This window comes from Giraffa tippelskirchi, chromosome 7 (assembly GCF_054371585.1).
Source record: "Giraffa tippelskirchi isolate mGirTip1 chromosome 7, T2T-mGirTip1v1.2.pri, whole genome shotgun sequence".
NCBI lineage: Eukaryota > Metazoa > Chordata > Mammalia > Artiodactyla > Giraffidae > Giraffa > Giraffa tippelskirchi.
In genome coordinates this window covers 108,549,579-108,566,383 of record NC_137281.1, presented here as the reverse complement: position 1 = coordinate 108,566,383, position 16,805 = coordinate 108,549,579, and the positions used below count along the sequence as shown (strand labels likewise).

The window sequence follows — 16,805 nt, the reverse complement described above, 5'->3', positions numbered from 1 at the left end:
GAAGATAAACATGTGAGCTTAATCAACTCTCTTAAATTACAAATCTCTAGAATTGATTCCGTACAGTACTTATTAAAATTTATTGTCCTTCTAATAATTTATATGATTGCACAGATTCTTGTGTGACTTCGGTAGTCCTTTTCTTTGATCATTTGACCTTTCTTTACAGGGTCGGTTCTGGACATTACACAGCATACGCAACTCACGAAGGTCGCTGGTTCCATTTCAATGACAGTACTGTAACACTGACTGATGAAGACACCGTGGTGAGGGCCAAGGCCTACATCCTTTTTTATGTGGAACGCCAGGCCAAAGCTGGATCGGACAAACTTTAATACCTCCTCCAAATCATTATTCGTCAATTATACCGGACAGACATTTCCAATTTTCCATAAATACTTGATCCAAGATTTAATTTCATCATGCACTTTTCAATTTCCTATTTTGGGTTTAGTTTTATTTTGTCAATGGTAGTGACTTATTGAACATGGGCACCAACTAATTGTTTTTTTTTTTTTTAGTTCTACCAGAAAACCTCAGCAGATATTTTGATTTGCTGCTTTAGTTGTAATAATTCAGTTTTTATATGTAGTTTAAAGAACTTAGTTCTATTTGACTTTTTTATATTAATGTTCAGTTCTCACTTTGAGGCACATTTACATCAATGCTTTGTTACTCTCATATGCTGAAAGCGAGAGATGTTCCCGATTGTGAAGAGCAGTGTAACCACCTGCTGCCTTCTCACAGATCTAACAGAGATCAGGTTGGCTCTAAACCAAGTATCATGTGTGCATGTAAATTTGTGGCTCATGAGAGTTCAGTGACTCCTCAGTAATCATTCTTTCTGCTTATAAAAGAGAACAGGAAGGTCATCATTAAATAGACCAGGTGACTGCTGCTCTTGGTATCTCTCAAAGCTGCTGTTTATCAGCACTAACTAAATAAATTTGTTGGTTCAGTTGTACCTACATTGCAAATTCAAGAATTACTTTTTTTTTTGGTTTTAGGGCACTTTCATAGGTGAGAAGGGATACTTAACAGTCCAAATAAGACCAAATACACTTAAAAGTGTTTCAAAAATTCTGTGACTCAGCTACATGTTATCCAAATGTTATTTATCCAGTGTGAAGAAACTGTAGTGTCATATTTGCCTTTTTGAGTCAGCACCTAATTCCCCCATTGGTTGTAGCACTGGGATTAACTGCATGTCCACTCTAGTCTTACTTCTTACTTGGCCACCACAGGTTGAGATGCTACTTTCCAAGTTGATTCTGACCATCACCTAAACTTCGGGTAACACTGTGGAGTCCACAGGAGGAAACTGAAGTCTTTTAAGTTTTAACAACTCTTCAAAAAGTTTTAACAGCTCTCACTGGCCTATCCTCATGGCAGAGCAATTGAAAATATTTTCACTTTGAATAAGTCGAGTTTTTGTTGTTTAGGTTAGCAGTCTTTTAAAATTGTTTTCAAGAAAATTAGGCACCAGCACTACTTAGCTTTAATTCAAATTGAAATCTGGAACCAGAATCCCATTTAATGAAGCTTCCTGTGCTTTCCAGAGGTGTTTTCAAGCCAGCCTGCTTGCTGATCTTGAGGTCCTGTGCTTTCCTAAAGTGTTTCAAGTCAGCCTGCTGATCTTGGGGTGCTGGTGCACAACGTGCAAATTAGTGAGAGGAGGAGGGAGCTCCAGCTGGGCCTGTGGGATAGGACCACGCACATTTTCATGTTCGTTCCTTGTTCCAGTCGGTATTTTCCTCCTGTCCCAATTCTCTACAAGTTGTTACAGGGGGGCAGAATGTAGTTAGTTTATGTTAAGCCAGCCAATCAGACTTTCTCATATTATTTTTTTCTGTTAAAAAAAAAAATGGTCCAGATTTTAAGTGTATGGATGGAAAAGAAAGTTGAGTAGCACTCCTCCTAGCTTGGATATTTGAAACTGCAGGAGCAGAGCTGCTCCATTCCCACTTTAATATTAGCTGGAGAAATCCCACATTTTCTCACAACAGAACACACCTGCTAAACAGTTTAAAATAACTAGGAGCAAATTATGTCTGAACATCTCCTGTCCAATACAGTGGTCACTGGCCACGTATAGTTAGTTAAGTGTTGATTTTAATTAAAAATATATTGAAAACTCAGTTCTTCCGTCACACTGGTCATGCTTCAAGTTCTCAGCAGCCACTCATGGCACAGACCTAGGGCTGGACAGTTCTGCTTGTGTGCAGAGCTCTCTCAGACAGTGCTGGTCTACAGTTTCGCTCCAGAGAAAAAAGCTTTGCCATCATGTATAGATCTTACAACTTAGAAACAGAGAGCCCAGAAGATAAAATTAAGAGGAAAACATGTATTTAAAAGTTTACAATGTTAAATTACATAAGTCGAGCCACAACTTTTTGAGCTACAAAAATGACAGTTTCACATAATTTGATCTACTGTATCAGTACATTAACATCACATGACATTGAACTAGAAATGTGCATCTCCTCTGACCTCGCTCCTATGAATCCAGTCTCTTTCGCTTAGAAGATACACAGCTGTAACTTCTAACATTTGCACTTAGATCACTAGTCTCTGCATGGGCAGCAGTTATAACTCCAACAAGAAAGCCTCGGGCAGTGTTGATGGAGGAAAATGGCCTTTCTACCAAATGGAACTTAACAACAGACTAGACTACTTTGTTGGGGAAAGTGGTCTTCGCACAGGCAACACTGTTGGCTTGGGAGATGAACATACCTCCTCTCTTGAATTTTGCAGTGTTTTTCTCTCTTCATTTTACTAAAGCAGACATGCCTGAAGGATCCCATGAAGGTTCTTTGGAAAAGCGACTGGATCCATGTGAACTGTGCACTTGAACACCAGTGATGTAAATGTGCCTATTTGTATTTTGAAAATTTAACTGTGCAGCCTTATCACGCCTATTTCGAACGCTGACCTTCGTGCTCTTCAGGGCTGTTCCCTGGAGCCGTGCTGTCTCTAGCATGTGTGTGGCTTCCCACTCAGAGAGCAGTGCTGAGGCAGGGCCTCGCGCTGAGTCACAGGGCTCCTCGGAACAAAACTTTCTCAGAAGTCCTCCCACACAGGTGGGTGATAGAAACAGTTTGTGGCAACACAACTCTCTCTCCATGGTGGAGAAAACCTTTGCTTATCCACTGTATTCTACTCAGTGTCTAGTGATGACAAATGTAATAGAATTAAACCAGTGAAGTGTATGGGCCCTGGTTAAGTGTTAAATGTGTATCTCACCTGTGGAACCTACTCAGCAGCTTGGTTTCTAGGGTTGGGGACATATTTATTTCTTAAAGCCAAACCTCTCCTTCATTGGTTTAGTGTGTGTACATATGTCTATTTAGATACACTTATCCCACTTCCACCTCTACCGTCCCCTAAACTCTCTCATGTTCCCTTTGTAGCTGAAGTGGCCTCTTCATGTGGGCCCTGGAGAAGCTCCTGAGCAAAGTCTGTTTCTGCAGCCAGGAACAGATAAGAGGGGACCAGAGCGTGGCCGCAGGAGGGTGCCCACAGTGCAGGAAGGAGCGGGAGTGGGTGGCGTCATGCTGTAGTCCAAGGTCTGTGCATCACCTCGCTGGGTGAGGACCTTCCCCCTCAGGTCTGACTGCGACGGACTTCAGACTGCCCTCTGTGAGTGTTGGTTGTGTGAGAGGTAATCATTTCCACTGAAACCTAATTTGTATGATGCTGAGAGGATTACTTGTGCAAGTGACTGATTTCATTTAAGTTGTAATCACAGCCCTTTTCTGCTTCACCAACCTGAACTGTTTTATGGAAAGTATCATTAAAGATCTGGTCTCTTCTGACTATTATTTCCGAACCTCTTTCAGTGGAGCAAAGTTAAGTGATGATGTACTTGCTCAAGCCAAGGGCCTTTGGAATGAGTCAACGGGTAGTAGGTTTCTATGAACCCCTCATCACGTGGGGCTGCTGTGCACTTGGGCCCAGACAGAATGACCTGGAGGGGCAGGGTTGGTGGCAGACCAGGTCGTCCAGTGCCGCAGTCAGGTCCCAGGGGAGCTCACCCGCACTGCGTGACTTCATCCTGTCCTTCCTTGTGACACTGATTTTATAAGAATGAGGTCCACTTGCCTCCGTCAGAGCCAGACTACCCTGAGGAACCAGGTTTGGGGCTCTGAGCAAAGGATCAAACGGGAACAAGTGCCAGTGTTAAAGAGTAATACCTGCTTTACAGTAAGCTCCTGCAAGAACCCCCGTGTCCACACCCATCGTTTTTCTGTGTTACTCACTTGCCTGTTTCTATCAGTCTTCTAAAACTGAAGACAGAGATGCCTGCAGCCCAAATGGTTTTGCCTCCAGTTCTCGAATCGCACGTTTCCTTTTGGCAGCCATGCTGGTCAGAGGCCATGGAGGAGCCAAGCTCCACGGGGCAGAAAGGGAGGAGCTTGGAGGAACAGCTGTCAGAACACCCGGCTGTGAGCCACAGCCCTCCCTGCAGGCAGGCATGCCTGTGGACCCACCCTATATTCTGGGGTGCCTCCTACCACCCCACGTGTGGAGCAGCGAAGTGGCCTGGCTCTGCCCATATTTGCTGATCAAGCAGAGCTGTGGAAGTGCAGCTTGAGAGACACAAGGAACCAAAATGACTCTCCCCTGTGGCTGGCATGCTTATACTACTCTGCCTTTAAGAAGGTGAAAGAACCAACTACTTCCAGGGATCAGCTCTCTAAAAAGTACTGGTTTGGAAAGGATTCAGGAGGGAAATCCTAAAGGCTTTCCAGTAAACCCACCTGTGGTGCAGCAGTACCTTTTGAAGAAGTTTAACTAGACCCCAAAGAGAGACTCTGGCTGTCAGCTGTCATTTGAACAATTAAAATGATTAGTGTGAAATATGAGCAGTTCCTAGTAACCCTTTCCTTGAGAAATGCATCTTGCTTTTGGCTGTTTCTTGATGTATGTTGTTTTTAAGAAAAGTCACGCTTTCCACTTGACCTTGGCAGTGGGTGGGTGGGTGGGGTAACCTGGGCACAGGGGACCACTGAGACTGGCTCCTCAAAGCAAGGGAGTTGGCCACAATGGCTACTTTCTCCCCTAGGCTGCATTCTGTTTTTACAGGCAAAGCTGCACCAGGTCTGACCGAGCCTCGGTTCCAGAAGAGGGTCATTTGTGCTTCATCCACACAAGTGGAAACAGTATTCCCATTCCTTCCAATTCTAATTATGTGGGAAAAGGACCAATAGTAACCACTGAGGTGGTGTTTCCTGGTCTAGCAGAGAAAAAATGGTTCTTATCTCACTACTGCAGCCCCCAAACCAAGCAAGACATAGGAGACACAGACCTAGGAGTTCACAGGAGGGGAAATACAGTAGGGTCTGGTGAAGGACTGGGAGCGAAGCGGTACTAGAAAATGGATCCACAGATTAAGAAATCTCAGTTTCAACTTACCTAGCAGCTTAAGTGCTGGGAACTAAACTACACACATTCACAAGGAGGATATGTGTCTGGCTTACAGGGCAAGAATAAAATACTTCAACTTATAATTGCTTCAAGCAGTTTTGTATTACGAGTTAACTTCATCCATCCTGGCACTTTGGGGAATATAGATTAGATACAGAAGGACATGTAACTGGAAAAATGTAAAGCCAAGTAGACAAGTTTAAAATGTGACACACATACACACAGAAGAACCCTGGAGAGCGAGAAGCTACTTAACACCAATCTTTTATGAAAAAGCTCAGGGTAAAAACAGAGCCAACTGGGAAATCCCTCTGCCTGGAGGGGAGCAGCAAGATTTGACGGTAGTTCAGCCTAGGCTGGAAAACTATCACTATGGAACAAAATAACACAGAAAAGGGGCATCGACCATGGCTTCTGCTTACACCTCCGAGCATAAAACCATCACCTTTAGCTCTTTATAGACAGCAGGCTTCTTCCTATTGAAAGTAGAGCCGAAGGCTCATATTGATGTCCCAGGAAATAAAACCAGACACTATTTACAATTAGAGTCCCTCCCAGTAAGTAGAGACTGCAAGCCCGGACAAAGGTGGTCTAGCCAGCACCTCGAATGAAAATGCCAAAAGAGCTCTCTGCCTAACACCACTGTCAGCTAAAAGGAAAGAAATCCCCTTTTAAGGAGGCTATTGAACTTCAATATGCTGCTTTTCTGCCAGGGTTTTCAATTCCCCTAAACATAAGCCGAACCACAGACTGCCGCACGTATGTCTGGGTCTGGGCTTCCCTCCTCCTCAGAGCGCCGGCACCAGTTGTCGGCCAAAAATAAACACCATTCTTCAACCATATATGTCCACCAGCCCAGAGCTGGGGAGGAGCCGATGGAGGTAGGTCAGGTCCCTGGGCTCCAGCCACACTCGGTGTGGCCACTGCGTACCATGCACATCACCCAGCTCAATCGGGAGTGCCTGCTGCACCTCTTCTCCTTCCTGGACAAGGACAGTAGGAAGAACCTTGCCAGGACCTGCCCCCAGCTCCAGGACGTGTTTGAGGACCCCGCACTCTGGCCCCTGCTGCACTTTCACTCCCTCACAGAACTCAAGAAGGACAACTTCCTCCTGAGCCCGGCGCTCAGGAGCCTCTCCATCTGCTGGCACTCCAGCCGCGTGCAGGTGTGCAGCATCGAGGACTGGCTCAAGAGCGCCCTCCAGAGAAACATCTGCAGCCGGCACGAGAGCCTAGTCAATGATTTCCTCCTCCAGGTGTGCGACAGGTAGGCCGCCTCCTGAGCAGCGCTGGCATTCAGAGCCCTGGGAGGCTCCTGGGGGTCTGGGAAGAGTAAGTTACGAGACTAAGATGGCTCTGCTTCCAGGAGCCTCAGACTAGGCCCAGGGCAGACCCTCCAGGCCCACCCCCTGCACAGTCTCCACAGGATGCACAGAATTATGGGGGGAAAGGGCGCTAATCCTCCTCTTAGCCTCACAGGTCCTAGAGGTGCTTCAGCAGAGAGGAAGAACTAGGCTTCAGCCTGTCCCTGTGCTTCTGGCAGCTGTCCTCCCTGGCAGCCATTAAGGGCTGGGTGGGTCCAGCTGGGCCTTCATTTTCAGTGTCAGGCCCCAGGAAAAGGTTTCAAGATTTAGCAGTCAGCTCACCCCCTTGACTCTGCTCCTGGCAAGCAAACCCCAAGACCTGTGAAATGCAGCTGAAGAAGGAGGGTTAGGCTACTCGGTTCTGGGCTAGATGAACCAATCCAGGCTCCAGCAGGGGCGCAGACAATGGTTTCCTTATGAGAAACTTACTAATCTTCACAGTGCCTGAAGTTACTGCGAGGATCAGTAAACTGAAGGGAAGAGTGCTTGAGCCCAAGTTCCCAAATAAGCAAACCAAAGAGTCTGACAGGTTGTGTGATTTGCCCCACAGTCTAAGATTACCAGATTTTAGCAAAAAAAAGATTCAAGAGGCCCAGATAAATTTGAACTTCAGATAGACGGAATAATTTTTGGCATAAGTATGTTCTAAATACATCCTGTATTTGACCTGTTGACCCCATAGCAGCTGAGCCATGGGCGAGACTCCCTTCACTGTCACAGCCTCCTGCCCAGAGCAGTCCATGAAAGAATAGACTTCCTTAGCCAGGCTCTCACTGAGCCTTTACCAGTCCTGTCCTGCCTTTGAGGAAATGATCCCCTTGTTCACTAACAAACTAGGTTCAGTCCGCTTGCTGCCACCCAGATTTAACAGCTGCTGTATTCTGGCAGCCTAACAAGGGACAGAAGCAAATAGTGTAGTGGCCCCTCCTTTCTTTTTCTTTTCTCTTTTTTTAAACAAAGCCATAGAAGAGAATAGAAGATGGATTTGGGGTTGGTCCCTGATGAGACCATGCCATTTTGATGGGTTTAACAAGACCCAGTAAACAGACAGGAAAGTGATACGTATAGGGTAAAAAGCCTGCCCTAAATTTCTTCCATTCTTCTTGTAAGAGAAGCAGGTATAACCCCCCAAACCAGCAAGGTGTGGACTGTACCTGTCCAGGTACAGCAAGGGTCACGAGTGTCATAAAAAAGCAAAGGGCCTGGGGCTGAGTCCCCCAGTACTGCTACTGTCTGACCATGTGACCCCCAGCCCAAATATTTAAATTAATTCAACTTCATTTCTTCCCCTGTGAAATGGGATAAACTGCCTTACCTCACAGGCTAATTTTGGATTAAATGACACAGTAGCACTGGCACATAGTAGGTATTGATACCTGTGCACCAAACCTAGATCTGGCAATCACCTGGGGACAGCTGAGGATGGCTGGGTAGGGAGTCCATGGTTTCTTTTGCTGGTTTCTTCCTGCCTCAGGATTATTCTAAAGGTTCTTAAGAGGAAGGAATCATGTTAACAGCCTTGGGGCTTAAACGCCTACCTAATTGTCACCACCACAGTGAAGGTAACAGTTTCTCTCCCACTTGACAGATGAAGAGGTGGTGCAGCAAGGTTCAGATATTTGTCCTGCGTCAGACAGCAAATAAGTTACAGGCAAGTCACGTGAGCTCCCTGAGCCAATTTCCTCATTCAAGAAACTGGGGGTGGAAGGCAGATATGAAGACTAAGGAAGATGTGCAAACTTGGAAAGATGGGGTGTTCTTGGTGGGTGGATGCAGCCATGTCCTGTCTATTTTAGTTCCTTCCTTCCTTCCTAAAGCAAAGGGAGCTGAGCTGGCTCAGTCAGGTACAGCCCAGGGGCATTGAGGGAGGCTGATGGGGAAAGGGAAACCCTCTGTGGCCTGACTCCAGCTTCCTCTGGCTATAGGAAGCCAAGGCCTGCACCCATGAGACAGGTTCTTGACTGGAAGAAGTCTGGTCCTGCCTGCTCCCAGGAAACATGGCTTAGAAGCGCCTACAGAAGGCCCTGCACGGGGTCCAGACACTTCTAATCTCATTTAGTCCTCCGGAGAACCACACTGGGGGGCATTATTCTCTCCCAGCCAATCTCAAACATACACACCAGGTAATGAGTGACAATCAAGGTCACGGCACAAAGAAGCCACGTCCAACTATGCTCAAGATCTTTTTCTCAAGCAGTTGCTGGTAAGGTTGGTGCAGAGAGACACCCCCCTGCCCCCATGCTTTCTGGACAAGCTACCTGTGTCCCTGACTATACCCACAATAGGCCTAGGACTAGCTACCTGTGGATCTTGACTTCTGGCAGGCTAGCATTCCAGTGGAGTTGCAGTAACTGCCTCAGTCAACTGAGCTGAAACCAGGGCTCTAGAACTTGGCCCAGATGGCCAAGAGTTGGAATGTGCCTGACTCTAAGACACTTCACAGGAAACCCTCTCTGCACTGTCCTGCCACGATCACCAGGGCCTCAGCTTGAAGCTAGACTTGAGCTGACACCATGCACCGCTTTCCTCACCCTCCTGGAAAACCAGCATCACCTATGTCCACAGCAGGATGGGGATTTGGGCTCCTGGGACTAAAAGCCCACTCATAGCCAAGTATGGTGAGGTGGAGTAGCAGAAGAGCAAGGGAAGCAGGTCCCAGTTCAGATCCTGGCCACGTCACTGTGGGCAACTTCCCAAAAGGAAACTCGCTAGGTCCGATGAAAGTGAAGGTCGCTCAACCGGATCCAACTCTTTGCAACCCCATGGACTGTGGAATTCTCCAGGCCAGAATACTAGAGGAGGTAGTCTTTCCCTTCTCCAGGGGATCTTCCCAACCTAGGGATTGAACCCAGGTCTCCCGCATTGCAGACGGATTCTTTACCAGCTAAGCCACAAGAGGTAGGCCCAGTACTCTATAAAATGCGGTCTCCCAGAGTTGGCACTGGGACCAACCAGCCAGGGAGCTAGGGGGCGTGACCGGGGGCGGCCGCACGCTAGCACGCTAACTGCATCCTCCTCGGCCCGGGCCCGCGTTCTCTCCGCAGGTGCCCCAACCTGGCATCCGTCACGCTCTCTGGCTGCGGCCACGTCACAGACGACTGCCTGGCGCGTCTGCTGCGTTGCTGCCCGCGCCTGCGCGCGCTGCACCTGGAGAACTGCGCGCGCGTCACCAACCGCACTCTGACGGCCGTGGCGGCGCACGGGCGCGCGCTGCAGACGCTGCACGTGGACTTCTGCCGCAACGTGAGCGCGGCCGGCCTGAGGCGGCTGCGCGCCGCGTGCCCGCGCTTGACGCTGCGCGCCGAGCACAGCGCGGCCATGATCCCGGACCAGCTCCCGCGGGGCCCGCACGCGCCCGGCGCCGCCCTACGCAAATTGCTTCTGCGCTAGGCCGGGCCGCGGGCGGAACAGCGGCCCCGGGACTCCGGAGGAAGGAGCTACTTGTGTTGAACGCCAGCTCCTAGACAGCCGCCACATCCTCAGCCAAGACAGGGATACGAGCGCCTACCCCATATTACGACTTTATACGTTGGCTGAGAGCGAGATTTGATGGCCAGATGCTTGGAAAACACTCGATTGTTTCTCGCTAAACACGAGCACACTTTTCTGTTTCCTCTGCGCACCGGGTTCTCCACTTGGGCTGTTATCCCATCCTTCCCGGCTGAGGCTGCGGGGAGGGGAGTGGAGGCGGGGGTGTCCTAAATCACCCCCGTGGGGAAGTGTGGCCACCCGGAGCTCCCCAGGGGTGTGTGAGGGACAGCCCTCCCCCCACCTCCCTCCTTGCTGCGCCAGAGGGAGGAGGGGTAGAACCCTGAGCCCGAGAGAGCCGTGGTTTCCACCTAGCCTTTGCTCCGTGAGCATCCCCACCTCGCTTTGAGCGAGTCTAGAAAATTCTCGTTGATGTCATTCTTTCATAAACTGCAGCTATGCTTGTTTTCTACCGTTCTCCCATCCATCATAAACGAAGAAAATCATTCGACAATCCCAAAGTAAAGACTTAAAAACAAAAGCAGCAGCCCTGGTTAAATCTTTGGTTAACGAAACCATTAAAAGCCAATGCAAAGTTAAATTTTTACCTGCTAGATTTGAACGTTGGGCACACGCCTTGAGTTCAGGTTCATAGCTTTAGTCACTGCTGTCCCACCTTTAGCCACCAAAGTAGAGGCTCTGTCATCCTGCAGCCTCCTGGTTCCAGGTACAGCGGGAAGATTTTGGGTAAGGGAGAAGGCAGGGAAAATGGTGAAGTGGTGGGCGTTACTCACCCTGGCTACTCCCATCACCAGCTGAGATCAAGGCCCTTGACCCACCTGAGACCAGGTGTTTCTTCTTTGTGAAAGGGGCTCTTGATGGCTTACTCACTGGTGTTGGGCTGCACCCCGTAGGCCTACAAGGCCTGCACTTGCCCAGCTTTAATTCTGAGAAAGAGCCCAGAGTCAGCAACAGAGACATCAATGGTTTAAGGATGGAGGAAACTTACATGTCTGAAGCAAGGTCCTAGAGTGACACCCCACTGTCTGCAGCAGGCAGGACATTGTGGCAAGTCTTTGCTTGGGAGAGGGGAGGGGAGATGACCAGTTACAGGGGAATTGATGTCAGGTGGGCTCATTAGTTACCAAGGAAACCAATGGGGAGAGGGGCAGGGATGCCCCTCAGGGACCCTTTGATATGAACAATCAACAGCTGGGGCCTGGGGCAAGTATCTAGGAAGATGGGTCCTATGTGTGTGTAGGGTTTAGGTGAAACAGGTACTAGTCAGGCAGGGGACTTACAGAGAACAAGACAACAGCTATCTTGAGGGGCCTGACCAAACATATGGGTTCCTTATTCATTGCCCAAATATTGGGGAAACAGCAAGGAAAAAAAAGACATTTTGTTCTCATGGATCTTATGTTCTAGTGGGGGAAGAAATGGTGTACAAGTCAGTGTATAAGAAGATAAGTACTGGGGAAGAGGGGAAAGTACAGGGTAAAAGACATTGGGGACTGCGGGGACTGCTGACAAGGGCCAGGAAAGGAAAAGCAACTTAAAAGAGGTTGACAAATGTAAGCCCCCCTGAGAAGGAGGCATCTGAGAAATGAAGTGGAGGGGTGCAGCATCTGGAAGAAAATATTCCAGACAGAGGGAACAGCTGCCAGCACAAAGGCCCCAGACAAGGAGCATGGCTGGTATGTTGCGGCTGAACAGAGTGAGGTGAAACAAGGTGAGCAGAAGAGATGATCAGGAAAATAAGGAATAAAGGAGGCCTCAGTGGTTATTATGAGGATGAAACGAGAGCTGGAAATCCCCACACTCAGGCTACCCCCAGCAGGCACCAGGGCCCCAAGATGATGATGGTGAAGGCCCAGAGGTGCTGAAACTTCTAGGCAGAGTCTGTAGGCAGGCAGACAGCACCCCACCTTGCCTAAATCCCTCCAGCGGCTGCTGAAGGCCTCAGTTGCTGCCCTGGGCCCCTGGTTGGACCAGCACTTAGCCCAGAAATAAAATCCCATTTTATCCCCCTGTAGGAAAAGCCAGCCTTGCCAAGCCACCAGCTGCAGTGGAATGGGAGGGCCCACTACTAGCCTATGATATGCAGGCTTCCTCTGGGTGATTTTCTAGTTTCTAGATCCTGGTTTCTAGCACTCCTCTGACTAAGCACAGGTCAGCCCTCTCCAAACCTCAGCGTTCTTACCCGTGTATTGGGATAGCGAGAAAATCTTGTTTGCAAAGTTCTTTTAAGAATCATGGGACTGTGTTTGTAAAGCAAACAAAGGTTATTGTAAGTTCAGTTGGAATGTCAGTAACCTGCATTCCCTTGAGGCTCCTTCTCCCCCAGAAGCTCTTTAATAATGACAGTTCAGTTCCCTTTGATGCCTAGTAAACCCCCATATACCAAGACTAGTGATCACAGAACTGAAGCTGTGCTGACAGTTGTGTCCAGCATTGTTTCTAGGGCTCCAGTTAGGCCCTGCCCCCTGCATGGGAGCTTTGGGTCCCTGAGCCCAGGCCCATCTGAGATGCTTCCAGAAGGCAGGCACTGACTGTCCACCCTGCCTTCTAACAGTCACTGTTCATAGCAAAGGCAGTGGACAGAACACAGTGCCCTGCTTAATCTAAACACAGCTTTCATAGTCTTTTCTCAGATTTGCATATACTAAGGGGCACTGCATGCTTAATTAACCCACCAACTCATTCATCTCACAATCATTTACAGGGTAGTGGCCCTGGGCTGGGCTAGGCCCTACTTCAAGGGAGCCAATCTAGTCAGAAGACATGCCGCTGGGGTTGGGCGGGAGTTTTGAGTTCTCTCCCAGCTCTGCCATCTGTAACTTCTGACAAGTTATGACTTCTCTAAACCTCCATTTCTCTGTTTGTAAAATAGGACCAGTACACTTTCCGTGACACTGTGATGAGATTGTCTAACTGTGTAGTGCCTGGAAGGGGGAGGGTAGGGAGAGGCAGCCTCACATCCATGGTGGGGTTGTGCCTGGCAGAACCCACAAGGCCCAGGCACTGGGAAGTAGTAACACATGTTGAAAGACATTACCTTTAAGCCAGACCTGGGACTGACTCCAGTTCCTGTAAGGTTGGTATTAGCAGGCACAGCTCAGAAAAGAAAGACAGGAAGCCCAATGCATCTCCAGAGAAGGGCAAGCTGGGGGAGATGGGAGCCTGACCCAGAGCCACCTGGAAATGGCCTGGGGATTATCTATGCCCTCAGAGCCTCCATTAGAACAGACCACAGACTTTGCCCAGGTCCTGAATGCTAACTCTTTTCACTCTTGGTTTTGACCAAGGCAGCCAAAGTGAAAGCTAGGGGGAGGGTGCAGAACCTCAGCACGAGGGCAGAACAGTGCCTCCCTAGTGGGGGGCTGACCCCAGTCACCACATTGTACTGGCTGGTCCAGGACCCTCAGTGCAAGCAGAGACTGGGGCCACATGCTCTGAAGTCAGGGGCTCCTGATTACTCCTTAGGAAGCAGAGCCTGCTAGGGGGATGCTGCTTTCTGAGGCTTGTCTTAAGGGACACACTGGCCTGTTTTGGCACAGGCTAAGCATTTGCAGGGGACTGACTGTGCTCCCTCAACTCCACCAGCAGTGTGCTGACAGGAAGCCAGGACTCCCAGCTCTCATCTATTAAGTAACTGTGATCCAGCACTCTCCTTCTCCTGACCTCGAATTCCTGGTCTGTAAAGGGAGAGACCTCTGATCCTTAGTTCTAGCATTCCTTCAATTCTGGGATTCAATGCCCGAGACTTGGTTTTTGCTAAAAAGTGAACTCACCAGATGTAGGTTTGATCTGGCTGGCAGTGCTGGACAAAGGCCACAAAGCTGGGAGGCCCACAGAAAAGATACACCTTGAAAGGGCCTCTGAGGAAATCTTAAAGGTTGGGGGTAAAAGTCTCTTGGGACCATCTAAGGGTGACAAAACTTCAAGGATTTGTCAACTGAACAAATCCAGCAAGGAAAGAAAAAGACCTAAACCTCTATGGGGGTTAAAAGTGAATTATGGGTGGAAAAATAGTTGCACTAGGCTCATTTCAGGTCCTCAGATCAGGGACTCCTGCCTTCCCCTGTCTCCTACAGCTTCTAAAAGTAGAGAGAATGAAGCAAAATGATAGGTTTCCAGCAAAGAAATGGCATCTGTTATAAAACCAAGGTGTCTCTGTAAGTTTCCTCAGAGAGTTAGGGCTCCTGAGAAGCCATCCGTTAGGCCTGACAGGTGGGAGCTGGAACCATGCGCGTCAGCCTGCTGTGGGTGCCCTTTCCCCATGAGTCCAGAGCAAACTGTGGCAGCAGAGCCCAGAGCCTCATGAAGCTCAAGGCCTTATTTTGATTTAAAATAGTCTCTGAGACTACAGACACAGCCTTCAGCTCACACACCCTCAGCCCAGCTCAGCAAGAGGGAAGAACCACTGGTTACCAGGAACCAGCCCAGAGAGCCTGGAGAGAAGTCGGTGGTACTGTCCAGGACCTCCACAGCACAGAGCCCTCTCTTCTCTGCAAGCAGTTCCCTGTTGACCTAGAGGCCCTGACAGTGCATTCCCACTGAGTGGGTGCTGCACACACAAAGATCTTCACTGCTGCTTCTGACTGAGCTCTCAGGTCAAGTATTAAAGGCCCAGACCCTGGAAGCTATGGTCTCCTTCTGAGACACAATTCCAACTGAAGTTTCTTTTCCATAAAACTAAAATGTCATCATTCTAAATATTATTAGGCATACTCACTGGGAAATAGCCATGCACATTATCTTGGCAAGCAAAACCACATTTTCCTTCCAATTTCTTTTTGCAAACTCGTGCCTTTTACCTACCTTGTGGAAAACAAGTACTTGTAAAGCTCTCTGTCTGGCACCTCATTTGAGCAGGCTGTCAGCCTTGACCTTGTCCATGAAGTACACTGGAAGTATCATGGGGCATGAACTTCTAATGGATGAAAGAGACAAGCCATCTGAAGGCTGTGCCTGCTCCCTGTTTCCACTCCCAGAGCCTTCACAGCTGTTCTCCAAATGGCCCTTTCTCCCAGAACCGCATGCTCATTCTGACATGCCTGAGCAAATGAGCATATAGCCCAGGGCCTTCAAAGGCTGCGTTTAAGCACCAAGGGTATAATCCTTTCCCCAGTCCCTTGCACAACTCCCCACCATCATTCAAGGACATAAAAGCTACTCCTTAGTTCTCATGTTAATTCACACATTCATATGGTCACTCATTCACGTATGCTAAGTGCCCACCTGGCCACCTTCCAGAGTAGATGACATGTTATTGTAAACTGCCCTGCTCATTAATCCCATCACTGTTTCCACTGGTTCCTCAAAGGGCAGTGTGTGTTGGCGGTGGGGGGAGGACGGCGGGGGGTTGTCAGAACTGAGTAGAGCTGCATCCTGTACCAGGTATCCTGGGGCTGTTTAAGAAAGGCTCCTATGAGTGTGTCACACTTTAAGCCAGCTGTGGAGGAAGTGGAAGGGTGGTGCAAAAGTACGGGCCAAGTGGCTGACACAAGGGCCTGTGATGAGGGAACACAGTGAGAGACCAAGGATGACAGAACCAATGAATAGAAGCTTTCACCTCAGGGGCTGCTATACCCATGTGGACCTCTGCTGTCATTTCCAAGCAAAGTCCGGTGTGAAGGAATGTTTCTGATGAATCAAAAAGCTGTCAGAGTGAAACTTGAAAGCTCACTCTCTCTTCATCAAAGCTCCAAAAACAAAAGCAGCCCATGCACTGATTCCTGAATTGGCTTTATTTCTCTGCATAAGGAACCCTGCACAGGCAATTCAAATTAAAACAAAATAAATATATGAATATTCATGTAAAACTGTCCTTTCTAATGAACAATTATACACAATGTACAATTCCATGTTCACTGGGCGGGTTTACAAAAATGTACCATTCCCAACTAAAAATGCACCAAAATGGTTCCATGCAAACTTATCAAAAGTGACCAAAAGTATGGAGGGGAAAACCTGACTGAGAGCACTTTGTCTTTTTTTTTGTACAATCACAGAAAAATAAAAACATCTAATTTCTTTGTTACTTTTAGAGTAACTAAATGTGGCCACTGTTTATAACGTCGGTTTATGTTCCTAAAACATCTATGTAGTTACCATAAAAGTGTATCAACATTAAACTGGAAGTGAACATTATTGAGAAGAAAGAGGTGTGATGGCACCCTCAGTAGTCAGTAGTCAGTGTCGGAGCCCTCAGCGTTGTCCACGTTTCGCGAGAGCATGTAGTTGTCCATGTCGATTGATCGGCAGTTGTTGATGGCGTAGCGCAGGCGCTCAGCCATGACCAGCTGGCTAGAGTAGGGGGGCAGTCTCAGCTGGAAGAAGCAGGTCTGTGAGGTAGGCAGACTGTCGTAAGGCTGTGGAGAGAGAGACCCAGAGCTGTGACTGCAGCATCAGGGTGTCATGGGGGGTGGGGGAGTGGCGAGCAGCGCTGCTCATAACCACCCCCCCCAAGTCAGGAGAGCATTTCTCCCTGCCTGCAGGTGGGCTCCACGAACAGGACTGACTGCATGGCCACCAGGAGAG

General features: G+C 48.6%; 3 protein-coding genes across 34 annotated transcripts in view; 2 read left to right on the top strand and 1 right to left on the bottom strand.

The window, feature by feature from the left end:
• Positions 1-3,816, top strand: part of USP3 (ubiquitin specific peptidase 3) — a 156,623-nt gene extending 152,807 nt beyond the window's left edge. For all 13 annotated transcript variants that reach the window (XM_081507469.1, XM_081507473.1, XM_081507477.1 and 10 more), the window contains one exon: positions 170-3,816. In XM_081507469.1, the coding sequence (XP_081363595.1) occupies positions 170-335 (166 nt within the window). In that variant the 3' untranslated portion in view covers positions 336-3,816. The remainder of the gene's footprint in view (positions 1-169) is intronic.
• Positions 3,817-6,334: 2,518 nt separating this feature from the next.
• On the top strand, positions 6,335-10,800 carry FBXL22 (F-box and leucine rich repeat protein 22). The gene is made up of 2 exons (XM_081507496.1): positions 6,335-6,694; positions 9,836-10,800. The coding sequence occupies exons 1-2, from the start codon at positions 6,360-6,362 to the stop codon at positions 10,179-10,181; spliced, it is 681 nt and encodes a 226-aa protein (XP_081363622.1). The 5' UTR covers positions 6,335-6,359; the 3' UTR covers positions 10,182-10,800.
• A 5,194-nt stretch (positions 10,801-15,994) lies between these two features.
• Positions 15,995-16,805, bottom strand: part of HERC1 (HECT and RLD domain containing E3 ubiquitin protein ligase family member 1) — a 208,431-nt gene continuing 207,620 nt past the window's right edge. For all 20 annotated transcript variants that reach the window (XM_081507446.1, XM_081507454.1, XM_081507461.1 and 17 more), the window contains one exon: positions 15,995-16,636. In XM_081507446.1, coding sequence (XP_081363572.1) covers positions 16,451-16,636 — 186 coding nt within the window. In that variant the 3' untranslated portion in view covers positions 15,995-16,450. The remainder of the gene's footprint in view (positions 16,637-16,805) is intronic.